Source organism: Zootoca vivipara, chromosome 12 (genome assembly GCF_963506605.1).
Source record: "Zootoca vivipara chromosome 12, rZooViv1.1, whole genome shotgun sequence".
Taxonomy (NCBI): domain Eukaryota; kingdom Metazoa; phylum Chordata; class Lepidosauria; order Squamata; family Lacertidae; genus Zootoca; species Zootoca vivipara.
In genome coordinates, this window is record NC_083287.1 from 21,599,745 (window position 1) to 21,615,892 (window position 16,148).

General features: G+C 42.4%; 1 protein-coding gene across 2 annotated transcripts in view; it reads right to left on the bottom strand.

The window, feature by feature from the left end:
- Positions 1-10,808: 10,808 nt before the first annotated feature.
- Positions 10,809-16,148, bottom strand: part of CHN2 (chimerin 2) — a 157,514-nt gene continuing 152,174 nt past the window's right edge. The window contains exons 11-13 of one of the 2 annotated variants that reach the window (XM_035129608.2): positions 15,338-15,475; positions 15,059-15,164; positions 10,809-13,398 (exon numbers count right to left, since the gene is read on the bottom strand). In XM_035129608.2, coding sequence (XP_034985499.2) covers positions 13,227-13,398; positions 15,059-15,164; positions 15,338-15,475 — 416 coding nt within the window. In that variant the 3' untranslated portion in view covers positions 10,809-13,226. The remainder of the gene's footprint in view (positions 13,399-15,058; positions 15,165-15,337; positions 15,476-16,148) is intronic. The other variant, XM_035129606.2, reaches the window with a different exon arrangement.

Below are 16,148 nucleotides of genomic sequence, written 5' to 3' on the forward strand. Positions count from 1 at the left end.
CCTTTGGAGGAACTGTCTAAGAGGGTCATCGTAACCATACGCAGAGACTCCAGTTGCATTTTATTTTATTATCTGCTTGCTTCAAAACTGGGACGCCAGGGCCTTCTTGAGGCCTACCCCCCCCCAAAAAAACCGTTTTGGTTCATAGAGGTCCTGAAGGATAGCTCCTTTGGTAGAGCCTGAGACTCTTAATCTCAGGGTTGTGGGCGAAAGATTCCTGCACTGCAAGGAGCTGGACTAGATGATCCTTGTGGTCCCTCCCAACTCTACAGTTCTATAATCCTGCTTGGAGTAGGACTAACATTGAATATAACCCTCCCCCTCCAAAAAAGAGGGAGATAAAAGGTAAAGGGACTCCTGACCATTAGGTCCAGTCACGGACGACTCTGGGGTTGCGGCGCTCATCTCGCGTTATTGGCCAAGGGAGCCAGTGTACAGCTTCCAGGTCATGTGGCCAGAATGACTAAGATGCTTCTGGCGAATCAGAGCAGTGCACAAAAACGCCGTTTACCTCCCCGCCGGAGCTGTACCTATTTATCTACTTGCACTTTGACGTGCTTTCAAACTGCTAGGTTGGCAGGAGCAAGGACCAAGCAACGGGAGCTCACCCCGTCGCAGGGATTCGAACCACCAACCTTCTGATCAGCAAGCCCCAGGGCTCTGTGGTTTAACCCACAGCGCCACTCCCCCTCCAAAAAAGAGGGAGACACTGCTGCATAAATAGGAAGCGCCCAGCTTGGGGGCATAATGGGGCTAATGAAAGCACTATGTTAGGAATGTGGGGGCTGGACCCTCCTGGTGATGTTGGACTGTATCTCCCACCACCACTGACCACTGTGCCCTGGTGGGGGCTGATATGGCCCTCCCGTTACTGTTGGACTCCCAGGTACCCCAACCCTTTCAGCCCAATAGTATGAACTGAAGATTTACCATCATTTCCTTGTGAACCTTTTTAAAAAACAAAAACACATCAAAACAGTTTTCCAAATATGTAGCACCCCTAAATGTGCTAGGGTTGGCCAACCCTTCTGCAGGATGCCAAAAGGAAGAAAAGTACCCCTGTTTTATGCCCAGGAGGAAAGTTAATAAAGAAATAAAGACCCTGAAGAAACAAGCTTGTGAAAAATGACATGTCATTGCACTAACCAAATCTCCTGCTAATAAATATGTATTTTATTATTTATTATATTTATATACCACTCTTCCTGAAGGAGCCCAGGGTTTTGTTTTAGAACTGTACAGACACACACACACACACACACACACACAGAGAGAGAGAGAGAGAGAGAGACAGAGACAGAGAGAGAGAGAGAGAGAGATTCTAAAACAAAACATTGGGTCCCAATGCATCCACCTGAGAATTCTGAAAGAAGTGAAATGTAAAATTGCTGGTATTTTAATGGAAATGTGTAGCATGTCCCCAAAATCGCCTCAGTACCTGAAAAGTGTAAAAGTGACCAGTATAACAGTATAATTTTTAGGAAGGGATGGTGGGTAGGGAGAAGATCTGGAAAAATAAAGACTGGCTTATTGAATATCTGTTCTGGAAACCTGGTGGAAATATTTATTAAAGAAAAAACTAGCAAGTATACAGAAGAACCACCAACACTGCTACTTCAAGTCGTCTCATTAACCTTTCAGAGTTCTTTGAGAGTGTCAATAAACAGTTTTTTGAAGACTTTTGGCCTGCTCCTTATTAAGAATCACGGAGGGGCCACAACAATATCTTAAACCAGAAGCAGCCATAAAATATCAAAATTATATACGGTCCAGTGAGGAAGAGTGAATTCTCAACGTTCTCAACCAAACTCCAGGGTAAATAAATTTTCAAAAAGTGTCTCTAAAGGACAAAAGTGTCCAAAGGACTAGTGGGAGGGCGACTGCATGTCTGAGGTGTCTGAATTTAGAATATAGGCAAGATTCAGTAGACATTGTGTACTTAAATTTAAAAAAGCTTTCAATAAAGTCCCTCACCAAAGACTCCCGAGCAAACTAGCAGTCATGGAATAAGGAGACAGGTCAGTAACAGGAAGCAGAGAGTTGGAATGAATGGACCATTCTCAAATGGGAGGGATGTAAGAAGTGGAATCCCTCATAGATCTGTACTGTGTCACTTCATAAATGATATAAAGTTAGTAGAAAGTACTGAGATGTCCAAGTCTGCTGATGGCACACAATTGTTCAGGATGGCTAAATCAAAAAGGGTTTGAGAAGAGTTTCAAATGTTAACTCTCCCGAATTGGGAGAATGGGCATTAAAATGCCAAATATGACTCAACGTAAGCCAGTATGAAGTGATGCACATTGAGTCAAAAACAACATCCCAAACTTCATATACGTATATGCCAGTGGTGTCTGATCTGACAGTGACTATCTGGAAAAGAGATCTTAGGAATCATAGTTAATAGGTAAGTGAAAATGTCAACTTTATGTGTGCAGCTGTGGGGGGAAAATCAAAACCCATGTCTACTAAGATCATTAAGAAGGGAATTGAAAATGAAACTGCTTAATTCAGTTGTACAAATCTATACAAATACTTTGTATAGTTCTGGATGTCATATCTCGAAGGGAATATTCCAGAGCTGGAAGAAGTGCAGAAAGGGTGCATCCCAAATTATCAAGGGACTGGAGCAACTTCCCTATGAGGAAATGTACATTTGGGACTTTAAAATTTAGGGGGGAAGTAAGAAGGGACGCAGGTGGCACTGTGGGTTAAACCACAGAGCCTAGGGCTTGCCGATCAGAAGGTTGGTGGTTCGAATCCCTGCAATGGGGTGAGCGCCCGTTGCTCGGTCCCAGCTCCTGCCAACCTAGCAGTTCGAAAGCACATCAAAGTGCAAGTAGATAAATAGGTACTGCTCCGGCAGGAAGATAAACGGTGTTTCCGTGCGCTGCTCTGGTTCGCCAGAAGCGGCTTAGTCATGCTGGCCACATGACCCGGAAGCTGTACACCGGCTCCCTTGGCCAATACAGCGAGATGAGCGCTGCAACCCCAGAGTCGTCTGTGACTGGACCTAATGTTCAGGGGTCCCTTTACCTTTTTAAGGGGAGACAGGATAGAGATGTAAATATATATATATATATATGCATAGTGTGAAGAAAGTGGATTAGAGGCATTTTCTCCCTCCTCATACTAGAAAAGGGGCAGCAAGCATTTTTTCCAGCCCAATGGCTGCACTTACTGATGGTCAACCTTCTAAGGATTGCATGCAAAAGTGGGTGTGGCCAAAGTGTATAAGAGGGTGTGGCCATTTTTAATTTTTTTAAAAATCACACTTCAGGGGCCTTGGAGATATCACAACTACCTTCTGGCATTCCATAATCACAACAGGGGGTCTTGAAGGAGTGGTCCGTACAAGAATCTGTGTGCGCGTGTATATAATTTTTTACTTTTAGAAATTTAGGAAACCTTTCAGCATGGATCCTTAGGAATGATCATTTAATTATTATTTTTTAAATGACAATTATGTACTGCGTGCAGGCTCCAAGTTATCTGTACTAGAGCCTGGGGTCATGCAATGAAGCTCTTGGAAGATTCAAGATGGGCAAAAGAAATGCACAACACAGTACATAGTTAAATAGTGTACAGTAAGCCTGTAAATTATGTTTTGGAGATCATGCCTAAAGCCAGAATCACATACAGTCAAAGCACTTTGGGTTCAATGGCAGGTGAGATTACCAATGTCTTTTTTCCTGGATGTCCACCAGCTTTCCACTCCCTTAAATTTATTTATTGTGAAGTACATAAAGCTGAATGTGCCCAAGTTAAATGCACATAAATTGCGGGCTTACTGTAATTCTCTACTACTATATGTAGTAAGGGCCACAAACTTGGATGTTTTAGAAGGGAATTTGACAAATAATGGAGGATAAGGCTCTCAAAGGCTTATTAAGGATGTGTGAACCACCACTACAAATGACAGTGTGCTGGGTACCACAAATGCTGTTAAACTCGTGTCCTGCTTGTGAGTTCCCCATAGGCATCTAATTGGCCACTCTGAGAATAGGATGCTGGACTAGATGGTCCTTTGGTCTCACTCCGTAGGCCACTTCTTATGTCTTGCTTAGGATGTTTTTGAACTCTGCTTCTTGGTCTAATGTTCACTGGGAAGGCTCGGTTGCAGTTTATTAATGGCAAAGTGCAAGTTAATGGTCTTGAAAATCAAGAGGTCTAATGTCCACAGAACTGGGCAATGTTTTGCATTAAGACAATTTGTCAGTGTCTTATCATCTTTGCTTCTAAGAGCAGTAGCCTACGCATGCCTACTCACAAGTAAGTTCCATTTAATTTAATGGGACTTGCTCCCAGATAAAGACAGAGGACTGAACGGGACCTGCCCCTGTTGATAGATTTCATAGGATAGGAACTGTGTCCATTCCTAAGCACATCGGTGAAGAAACTATGCAAACTTTAATTCATCTAGAATGCTTTGGAGAGTTAAAACCTTTCCACACTGCATAACCTTCTTTTGTACTAATGAAGTCATTAGCAGTAGTTAAACCTTTCCAAGACTGGCTAAGCAACCAAGAATTCAGTTGCTTAGCACAATTCATCAAAAGCTTCTTTGGTTTGAAGATTTAAACAGAGACTTGTGGTATTTCCAGTACACTGGGTTTCTGATCCAGCAGTACCTCCTGACAAGTCCCAGCTATAGTTGAACATTTGCAGCAAAGTTCAGCACCATCAGCTTACAAAAATTTGCTAAGTGGGATTGAAATGCTAACTTTTCAGGTTTGTGAATTTTGCATTGGTATGTTGTTCACAGCAAACAATGGGAACAAAATGATTTGGTCTTAGGCCAAAACCACCCAAACTGAGTGAGCAGAAAACTGCAGTACAGCATAAGTTTCACTGAACTCACTACCCCAGCTTCCAAGTAAACACGGATATGGATGGATTGTGAGCGAGTTGATAACTAGCCTTCTCCTGCGGAGCAAATTTTGATTCAAACTAGAAGAGACAGAATTAAAAATGCATTCTATATTCTAGTTTCAGCATATCTGCATAATCAAATATACCCGATTATCAGTGTTTTGGCTCAGTTGGGATTGTTTCTTCCCTTCTCCATTCCCTTTGAACACATGGCACAAATGTAGCTCATTTTTGTGCACTTTCGGAATTTTTAAAAATGTATTCCTTGAAGGCATACAAACACTACTCTCAGATACATATAGGTCTCATTTGCTTCCTAATTGTGGACTACTGTCTGATCAGACTTAAATGCAGCTGTCCACCTAGTTCCAATAATCGACAGTATATATATCCACCCTGGATATATGACAAAGGGTGAGATGTTAATAAATAATAGTACACTGTTTCTGAAAATGGAGGTTCAATTTAGCTATCATGGCTCTGTGACATGGAGATTGAGGATTAATTTCCTAGGACTACTTCACCCTGGGAGTTGAACTGCTAGGAGGAGACAGTCACATGTGTGCCCCTTCCGTTCTGCAAACTTAACTCACTGGTTTTCTATTTTGTGCACTCCGTAAGTGGTTCTTCTCCATACAACTGCACAAACCAACTATAAATGTTTCTGTAAAAGTTCGCTGGTGGTGTTCCTTCAGCTTGATAAGGAAATGGAAGGCAAACCTTGCTCCTTTCTACAAGGGAGCTTCCAGATTTTGCAGAAACAGTGCTATGGTTTGTCATCATGATGACAGGTAGGGCCAGGCACTTTAGAGACTCTCTCTTAAATCTTCAACATGCTTTCATTTCTGAGAAGTTTCCTGCTTGCTTGTGAAACAAAAAAACATTCTTGCTCTGTTGAATGATGGAACATTCATACTGGCTGCACTGGGGCCAGGATTTCACCAACAGCATGTAGTATTTTGTACACACAGAATCCATCGAGCAGAATGCAACTCACTGAATTGCTGCAAAGACCAGAATGAGGCAGGTTCCTTTGAACAGCAGTTAAAAGTGATAAACTAAGCTTTTTTTTGGGGGGGAAAGGTTAATTGCAACATTTATCTAATAGTGGCGGCCCCCTTTCCAGCAGGACTTGAATACTGAGGTAGCAGCTCTTTGTTGCCTTTGTTAATTAAGCTTGTTGCAAGTCATAGCTGGAGGGCCTGAGTTGCACCTGTACTGTGCAAGGAAACAACTCAGGCAGGTGCAACAGAGGATACAGCAGAAAAATGCACCGTATAACTGGGGTTATTTTTTATGGCTAGATAACCCTAGCTGTCAACATTTTGCTAATTTGAAAGTTGGGGTAGAATTTGGGAAATTTTTTTCTAGTAAAGCTATAATCCCCAAACTCCATCAACCGCTATACACATGCTTCTTTCCCTACCTCTTCAGGATTGTCATTTACTTAATCCAGAGTTACTGGAGGAAAAAACAAAGCCTGTTGGATTTCTGCCTATTACCGTATGCAGAAAGGGAGGGAAGGCGTGTGTGCATGTATAAATAGTAACCCTCCATTTCAGAGCTCCTCAGAGATTACAATAGTGTACTGGGACCCTCAGACATAGTTCCCGTTAAGTTCATTCAGAGGTTTTATAAAATTGACCCCATGCACCTTTAATCAGAAGAAAGCCCAGATGTGTTCAGTAGGGCTTGCTGCTAAATACATGACTCAGGATTGCAGCCTTGGACTGCAATCTTGTACACACTTAGCTAGCAACAAGTCCCACTGAAATCAACAGGGCTTTCCTCAGAGCAAACATGTACAGGACGGCACTGTTAGTTCACTGCACTGTGTCTTGAGGATTGAATTGTAGAACCATAGGGCTGGAAGGGACACAAGGTGTCATCTAGTCCAACCCCCTGCAATGCAGGAATAAAGAGTGTTGGACTATCATTTGGGAGGCCAGAGTTCGAATCCCCACTCAGTCATGAAGCTCACTGGGGCCAGTCACCATCTCTTAGGCCTAACCTACCTCACAGGGTTGTTGCGAGGATAAAATGGGGAGGAAGGGAGAACCAGGTACACCACCTTGAGATCCTTGGAAGATAAAGGTAATAAATCTATAAATAGTAATAAATCTATAAAGTAATAAATCTATAAACCATATAGATAGATAGATAGATAGATAGATAGATAGATAGATAGATAAATAGAATCAATCCCATGCACACTTATTGGGGAATAAGTCCCACTCAACTCACCCGAAGGCACGAAAATCCCCAATTGCTCCGCATCAGCCACGCTGAAGCGCTGTTGCGTCCACACTTAGGAGCGCTGACAGGAAGGAGGTGGCAGCCTAGCTCCGCGCACGCCCACGCGCAGCATCTTATGCCGGCTGCGCCCCCTCCCACTGACCAGTCTGAGGAAGCCCCCCTCCCTCCCGCCTCTCAGGCGCGCCCCTCCCCCTTGCCTTTCATGCTGCATGCAAGGTGAGCATGGCGCGCGCCCTTAGCGCTGCGCGACAGGTGGGCGCCTCTCGGCAGATTCTCACCCCCCCCAATCCAGGTCGGGAGCGCGCGAGACGCAGGCGGAGAGGGCTCTTGCCGGGCACCTGTTGAAGAGAGCATCTGCCGGCTGAGGAGAAAGCAAGCAAAGGCGCGTTCTCGTGGGCTCTCACCTGTGCGCCAGAGGAGCGCCTCTTCCTCCTCTTCTTCTTCCCCCTGAGAGCAGGCGCGGTGCTGGAGGGAGTCAGTCCATCCTCTCGCCAAGAGCGTCGTTACCTGGGCTTCCTTCTCTGAGGGAACTACTCGCTGCCTCAGCAACAGGCTGACTCTTGAGAGCGAGCGAGCGAGCGAGCGAGCCAGGGAACTTGGCCTCCTTCCGGCGCCCGCCCGCTCCAAAAGGGAGCGCCAACTTTCGCAGGTGAAGAACAATCCGGAGGGGGAGCCGCCGTCGGAAGCCGGCCTTTCAACTAGCCGTCTCTAGGGACGACCGCGAGCAGCTGGTTGGGGGGGGGGGGCAAGGGCGCTTGGGAAAGAGCGGCCGCGCTGTAAGGAAGCCAGCTCGCGCGCGCGCTCTTTTCGTGGCGCGGGAATCCCACCCGCCCGACTCACTTTCCTCGAAAGGTCTGAGCGGTGCACCTGATGCTCAGGCAACAAGGAAGCAGGTGCAGGTGAGCCCTCGAGAAGGGACCCCGCCCCTTCTCCTCCTCCTCCCTAAATGGGATTGGTCCCTCTCGAGTGGCAGCTGGACAACGATTGGCCGGGGAAGAAGAAGGAGTAGTAGCACGGTATAAATCAAGAGGCAAGGGAGTTACAGAGGAGGGCACAACTTTGATCTCCCTCCGTGCCTTTTGGAAGCTGGCCATGGCGGCAGCACACAACTTGGCTCTCTTCCTTAGGCCTGCGCTGATTTCCTTGTACTGTAATGCTGTCATGAGTTCTCCCCGCTTCTGGCAGTCTTGGTGCCCATGTGACCATTTGGCTAGGAGCAGGGATGAGAGAGAGCCAGGCACAACCGTTCTCTAAGGCTTCCTGAAACCCTGCTTGTTTGGTAGAGTGCTTTACGTTGTCCACATTTTGTGTGGTGTCTTAGGCAGTGTGTTCCCAAGCTGTGATAAGTCTTAGGATGTGTCTGTAGGGGGTTGTCTGGGCTCTGGGGGGCTGAACTAGTGCGCCTGATTCACCCAGGCAACCCTAAGCCAGTACCCACAGCAAAACAGAAGCAGCTGCAGAGTTCACAGGTCTCACAAAACACGGGATAAGACAGCAGTTCCTGTTAATGGGAATTTCTGCTTGCACTTCTGGGCATTATTGAGGCTCCTTGCCTGTATGTGTGTATTTAAAATGGTGTGGGGTGGCACCAAACTGGGTCTTTGACCCAGGTGAAATAAAGCCTAGTTTCGCCGCTCAAAGGCAGCACACTTTCTTTGTATGAAGTTCCAACAAAGTTGAGAACATTCCCAAGTAAAACATGTGTAAAATCTGGCTGTATATTCATCATAGGAGTGTTTTTTAAGTGAAACAGGCCATGTGCAGTGGCTTCAGGCAGTAGTGTGAAGGCAGTGTTGCCCAATAGTCGAATGCTGGCCTTGGACAGAGGACACTTGAGATTTGAGTTAACAATTAGGTAAGTTTTGGGCGCAAGTCGTTAACTTTCTCAACCTGGATCTTATCTATAAAAACTCCTCATTCTAGAGAGGTCACCATTTATCTATCCTGGCACCTAAATCTCAAAATAATTTCAGAATTTCTTTCTTCGCAACAGATTCCAGCCCTCAGGAATTTAAGGATGGTGTGTACAAGCAGCAATTGTTTTAGGCGCATCCGATATGTGCGCAACTGAACCTGGGAAGTGACCCAAAAATGTCACAAAAGGGGTGGAACGGGACAGGGGCAGAGACGGAATGGGGGCTTTTTCAATGGTGTTTCAGATATATGTGATTTCACTTAAACGCATGGTGCCGTGGAATGTAATCGCCATGTAAATTGGGAGTTGCCCGTACGATAAAATAAGCAGGTTCTTTGACCTTCTCTGAAGTTGTTTTAGGAAGGGAGCCTTGCTAGGTACCAGAGACGGGGAACAGGTGGGCACATAGAGTTAGCATGATGGATACAAAGAGGATTGGAGGGCTTTCTGAACTTGTTGAAAGTTATCAGTACAAAACAGTCGCAAGATTTCACACGGACTTCAGAAGACCTTTATGCACTTCTGTGTTTATATAGTAGCAGTTTAGTTGGAATTGGAAATGAAGACACTATGTCCTGTTACTGACCCCTTTAAAGGCCTTGATTCGTTTGCCCTCAGTCTACAGGTTCGCAGTGTACTTAAGAGTTTGGATGTGCATCAGAGAGCACAAGAGATGCTGGGGAATGTGTGCCAGGGGTGTTTGTTTGTGAAACCCAAGGCACGCGAAGTACCCTTCTCCCAATAAACTGCAGAAGCCCACCAGTGAAATGATGGCTTTTTAGGCAGAGATCAGTTTTACCTCTTGAGACATCATTGCCAGATTGCAGTATGGACTTTGGGCACAGCCCTGGGATGTATTATGTAGTCATTGTATTATGTACAATGTATCTTGAGCTCAAAAAACAAACTGGCAAAACCAGTTTCCATAAAATAGTACAAGAAGAAACTTCTGTAATATAGTTCAGCGTGTTTTCTCATTCAGGCACTTAATAAACCTTTGAATAATGTGATTCAACATACTCAGAGCCATGTGGAAGTAAAGGAAATAATAAAAGGTAGTACATTTCTTGGATAACATAATGTAGCTTTCTTCCATACTTGAGTTTTGTATAAAATTGGTAAGATAATGATAGGTGACTGTAGTACTTAATACCAGGAAACTAAAACTGAAGGAGAGTCTCCACCCCCATCGTTCTGCCCGGAAACTGAGGTCCAGCGCCGAGGGCCTTCTGGCGGTTCCCTCGTTGCGAGAAGCCAATTTGCAGGGAACCAGGCAGAGGGCCTTCTCGGTAGTGGCGCCCGCGCTGTGGAACGCCCTCCCATCAGATGTCAAAGAGAAAAACAATTACCAGATTTTTAGAAGACATCTGAAGGCAGCTCTGTTTAGGGAGGCGTTTAATGTTTAATAGATTATTTTATTTCATTTTTCTGTTGGAAGCCGCCCAGAGTGGCTGGGGAGACCCAGCCAGATGGGCGGCGAATAAATAATAAATTATTATTATTATTAAACATAAAATATGGTATCTTCTATCTTGTTAAAGATAGGCAAAGGAAAGAGTAACATGGTCAGGTTAAATTTGTATGCATCTTAGAACACCTGATAAGTTTATATATTATTTGAATTACTTTTATATTAGTTCTATCAGCAAAATCATTTTAAAACAATTTGTTGCATGTAAACTGTATGAAAAATGTGCAGATCTTTAAACCAATATTTTTTAAAAAATGCATAGAGAAACCAAGTGTTTTCGCTTGCAGTGAAAATTACAGACAGGGTCTCAACACATTTAATGGGATATTTTTTCCCCTTTCCATTTACACTATCATAAATTACAAAGCATATTTCACTTCACAAAATAAAACCATTTCCATACCATTTTATGACAGTATTTAGTACATAAACCTACAACAATTGAAATCTGTACAACTTAGGAGATTCCCTTCTAGCATTGTACCAGCAAAGCAGACCTCACTTACATCTGGCCTGCAGCCTGGGTCTGTCTACTTAGCCCTTGGTGACCTATATAAAGGATAACTGATATACATTATTTCATGTGCCTCCTTTTGTCTTTACTCTTTTTTCATTATCCATGTTGCACACTCCCCATCTCAATTTTAATAGAAACCTATGCTCCCTGAAATAATTCAGAAAACAGCATAATTGGGTTTTGAAACTTATGATTTGTACAAATCAGGAGGAGAGCTCAATAGAGTCTTTCGTATTGTAAATTCAGTTTTGTAATAAACTATGCTACCTTTGTGTTTGAAATATTTGTACAAAAAAATCCCACGATGAGGAAATTCCATGTGGGAAAAAAGTCTTAATATTAGGATGAATTTCATTATATTGCATTGAGAGGTCAGCCTTTTGAAAGATACCCCCATGAGATTTGGTAATATACCAATTCTCTCTCCTTCACCTCTCTTTCCTTTATTAACAAATTTGTCAGAAGACACTGAAGAAAAGTGTGTAATTTTACTTTTATAAATACAGAAGCAAAGTAATGCAACTTGATTTTTAGAAATAATAATACAAAATTAACCCTAAATAAGTGCTAACTTTTAAGCAAGACCAGGTAATATCCAATATTCTGGCATCACTTATTTTAAACATTACTGTACTCCAAAAAACGTGTTATGTGTAGTAGTTGATGCTAGTGTCTGTTTATAAACCTTTGATGCTCCTCTTTTTGGAAGGAGGGTGGATAAATAGAATACTGTATTTGTATACTTCTAAAAGCAAAGAACATGAATTGCTAGAACATAACAAACCAAATAATATTAAGATGAGCATGAGAAATGAAGTCTTATTAAAAGCATTTGCAATGAAAGAGGTATCTCAGGGTAATACTGCACTAGTGGTAAATGTTTTCAATATCCATAGCAATAATGCTTAAGAGAATTATATGGGAAGTCATCAATGCACCGCATTGAATTATATCTTGCTAAAATAAAACAAAATTCCTGCAGCTAACTAAAGTAAAAATATACTTTAAATACATGTTTGTTTCCATTTAGACATAGTATAATTATGTCTTAATTAGAAAGAAATCGTATACCCCTATAAAAACTAATACTGACAAACAACCTGATCCTTAAGATATTGGACAAGATAAAATATCCTGTATGTAGGGTCTTCCTCTTTCTCCTGTGTAAATAGAAATGCCCCCATGTACAGTCGTACCCTGGAAGTCGAACGGAATCTGTTCCGGAAGTCCGTTTGACTTCCAAAGCGTTCAGAAACCAAAGCGCAGCTTCTGATTGGCTGCAGGAAGCTCCTGCAGCCAATCGGAAGCCCCTTCGGATGTTCAGCTTCCAAAAGGAAGTTTGAAAACTTCCAGGTTTCGATCATTCGGGAGCCAAAACATTCGAGAACTAGGCTGTTGAAAAACCAAGGTACAACTGTATACAGAAATTATTTGTTCTGTAGACAAGGCATTATACAGTTCATAGAAGAGAACCAGGAAGTCCCTGCCTGTACAGAAGCTCTGCTTGGCATCAGATCATGGACAATGTTACAATCCTACTATGTAATTTGCCATTATTTTCAGTAAGAGGGACACAACTGAAATACTAGAGAGCATGTATTGAGCGCTACATTATGGTTGTCATGGGGAAAATAAATCCCACCAAGTCCAATGCCACTTATTTCCACATAACTACCATGATCTAGAAATCATTGCATGCCGAAAAGGGATGCGGGAAACCTGTTCCCCCGTCCCCCCCATATATGGTTTACCCTCCTTGAATCAGGGTTTACAACTACAATCCTACATGTCTGCTATGCTGACCAAGTTCTTTTCAATAGGAACCGTGCCAGCATAGTACTTTGAGCATCAGGTTGAAAGTACCTTTTTGCTTCAATGATCTAAATAAAATACAAAGTTTGTGTCCTTTAATAAGTTACAGTAGAACAGTCTGTAACCTTTCTACATCATTAACACTGGAAGCAAGGCAAAAGATACAAGGCAAGATGATTTTCTTCTGACCTTTGTTCTTTCTTAAATAATTAAAAAAGAGGCGTATGTCTATAAGACATACCCTTTTTACTAAATGTTTTGGTGTTCATCTGCAACACTGCAGAAAATAATGTGCTACCCATTTTTTTTCCTTATGGGAATCTGTTTTCCCTTTAAACTTGTATTTTCATAGCAGATGGCCATGAGTTTACAGCTTTGTTCATTTAAAACAAAACATCTTCATTTTCTATCAATATTTGCACAATGAGTTTCTGGTACCGCATGTCATTGAGCGTAGCAAGGGTGCTGTCTTCTGGGGGTCTCATTAAAGTAGGTCCAAACACTATTCCCAAATTTTCAGCGCTCATAAAATTGTCTTTTTCATTCATGGTAATCCTAAAGGTGAAAGAAAAGTGATATTTCTGTTAAACTGTTTTCCCACCCTTTTGTTATACCCAGAACTGATTAGGAATTCTAGGAAAACACAAAAAAGTGCAGTTTTGAAAAGCTCAGTTCAGGCATAGGCAAACTCAGCCCTCCAGATGTTTGGGAACTACAATTCCCATCATCCCTGACCACTGGTCCTGTTAGCTAGGGATCATGGGAGTTGTAGGCCAAAAACATCTGTAGAGCCGAGTTTGCCTTAGTTAGCAATCTTGATTCAAGGTGGTGTCCAGTTATATCCAAACAGAAACAGACACCTGCTCCTTGATCTGAGGAACCATCATGCAAATTTTCCGTATAATATCTTAAGAGATGTCCAAATGCATAGGGCACAGAGAAGCTGCTTTTCAAAATATACAGTAGATGTTTGCTTCGCATGCTGAATAATGGTTGTTTCTGCGCTGCAATAGTGGCCTGGTGGGGAGGGAGCTGGAGCCACCTTTCCAACATTGACTTTTGGGCTACCTGGATGGAACTATTGTAGGACAAGGCAGGAATAAGGTTGGGCCTGTACCATAATGGCTCTGTTGGTTCACCCACAGGCCTACGCCATATTAGCTCCAGCTCCCACCGCAGTGTCAATTTGTTGTGCAACTGTCCTGTCCAAGAAAGCTGCAGTGACGTCAGTGTTGGCAGGCTGGTAAGTTACGCCATGCAATTAAATGGAGACAGGAACTCTGTGCAGCTCACTCACCTATTCTGAATGGGAGGCACAATTACACGTGGGCAGGAGAGTTCCATGTGAAGGGCCCTCGTGGACAAATTGATGGTCAATTTTCTTTCTACACATTTAGTAATAAACTAAACTTTTTGTGTGTGTGAACCCACTTAGAAACAAAGTTTTGAATTAACTGTGATCTCTATGATGACTAATTGTACTCTCAGGTATCTTTGTACATGTCTAACATTTCTGGTTTACTTATATGGCCGTGACTTGTTGATTGGTAAAACTGGTTAAAATTTGAAGATATTACTACTACTACTACTACTACTACTACTACTACTAAGGTCCACAAACAACAATATTTTGGAGATCCCGAGCCATAAGGTGGCTAGATTGGCCTCAACTAGGGCCAGGGCCTTTTCAGTATTGGCCCCGACTTGGTGGAACGCTCTCTCACAGGAGACCAGGGCCCTGCGGGATTTGTCATCTTTCCGCAGGGCCTGCAAGACAGAGCTGTTCCGCCTGGCCTTTGGATTGGATTCAGTCTGACCCCTGTGTTTTCCTCCCTCATGGTTTGGATTTATGGACTACTTAAAATGAGGCTGCACTTTAAATTTTAAAATTGTATTTTAATCTGTATTTTAACTAATTGTTTTCTTTTCTTTTATGTCTTATTGTAATTTTATTGGTGTTAGCCGCCCTGAGCCCGATTTTGACTGGGGAGGGTGGGGTATAAATAAAAATTTATTATTATTATTATTATTATTATTATTATTATTATTACTACCACTACTAAAATTACTCACAATAATTTTATTATTTATACCCCACCCATCAGGCTGGGTTGCCAGAAATATCTTCTGCAGTGACGGTTTAAAATGTTTTTTAAAGCATATTTATTTATGAAGAAAGATGATCAAACCTCCTTTTATAGGCAAGTTCGCTTACTTTTTGAGATGAATCATCAGATATCTAAGAGTCTCGTAGTGTGCTGCAGGAAGTAACATCAACACTTCGTGGACAGCTTCTAGTCTTTCATCAGGACTGGAGAGCTCTACGTGATACAAAACAAGATTCTTGTAAGCTTTATCAGATGCAGATTTCAAAGTTCAATAAAAAAATACAATTAAACAACTCCAGTATTCCTGCTGCTGCAGGAGTTTTAGAATTGTAGGGTTAAGGTTATGACAAAAACTATATAAATAAATGAAATGCCTCAGTACTTACTTGCTGCATCTATAAACTTGGAATACGTATCGTAGGTGATAACCGGGATAGGCAGATCTCTGAAATACAGCTTCAGTGCTCCAGCAATAATATTTATGTCTGGATATATGTTGGCAGAGACGTCTGCCTTGTCACCATCTAGAAAAGAATGAGATGGTTTAAAGGTCCTACTTTTTCTTTCGCCAAAGACATTCCTGAGTTATCTTTTCAAACACACCTCATGATTGGGTTTTGAATCACTGGAAAATGAAGGAGAAGTTTCATAACCTGGACACTACACAGGATACCTTTTCACACATCCCTACCAACTATAGCTCAGATGGAGCTGGGATGTGCCTATGGGTCTTCCGATGTCAACCTCTGTGGGATGGACATAGGAAGACATGTCCCCTTATGAATGCTTGTCCCAAACTCTTTTAAGGCTTCGAAGTGAATGCCTTGAGTTATATACCCCTGAGTTTATTTAGCCAGTGAAGCTAAAAGAATCAAGAAGTTGCACGTTCCCATACAATGGCTCCAGCAAACACATTTGCTGGATCAATTTGTACCAGCTGAATTTCCCCCCCTGAATGCATTTCAAAGACAGTCCCTTGAACAGTGCACTGTAGTAGACCAATCTCATTTTATTAAAAAGATTTAAGGATACCTTTCAGTGAAACTATCAGTGCAGCACATGAGAAACTATTATTATTATTATTATTATTATTATTATTATTATTATATTTATACCCCACCCATCTGGCCGGGTTTCCCCCACCACTCTGGGCGGCTTCCAACAAATAGCAAAATACATTAAAATATCACAGATTAA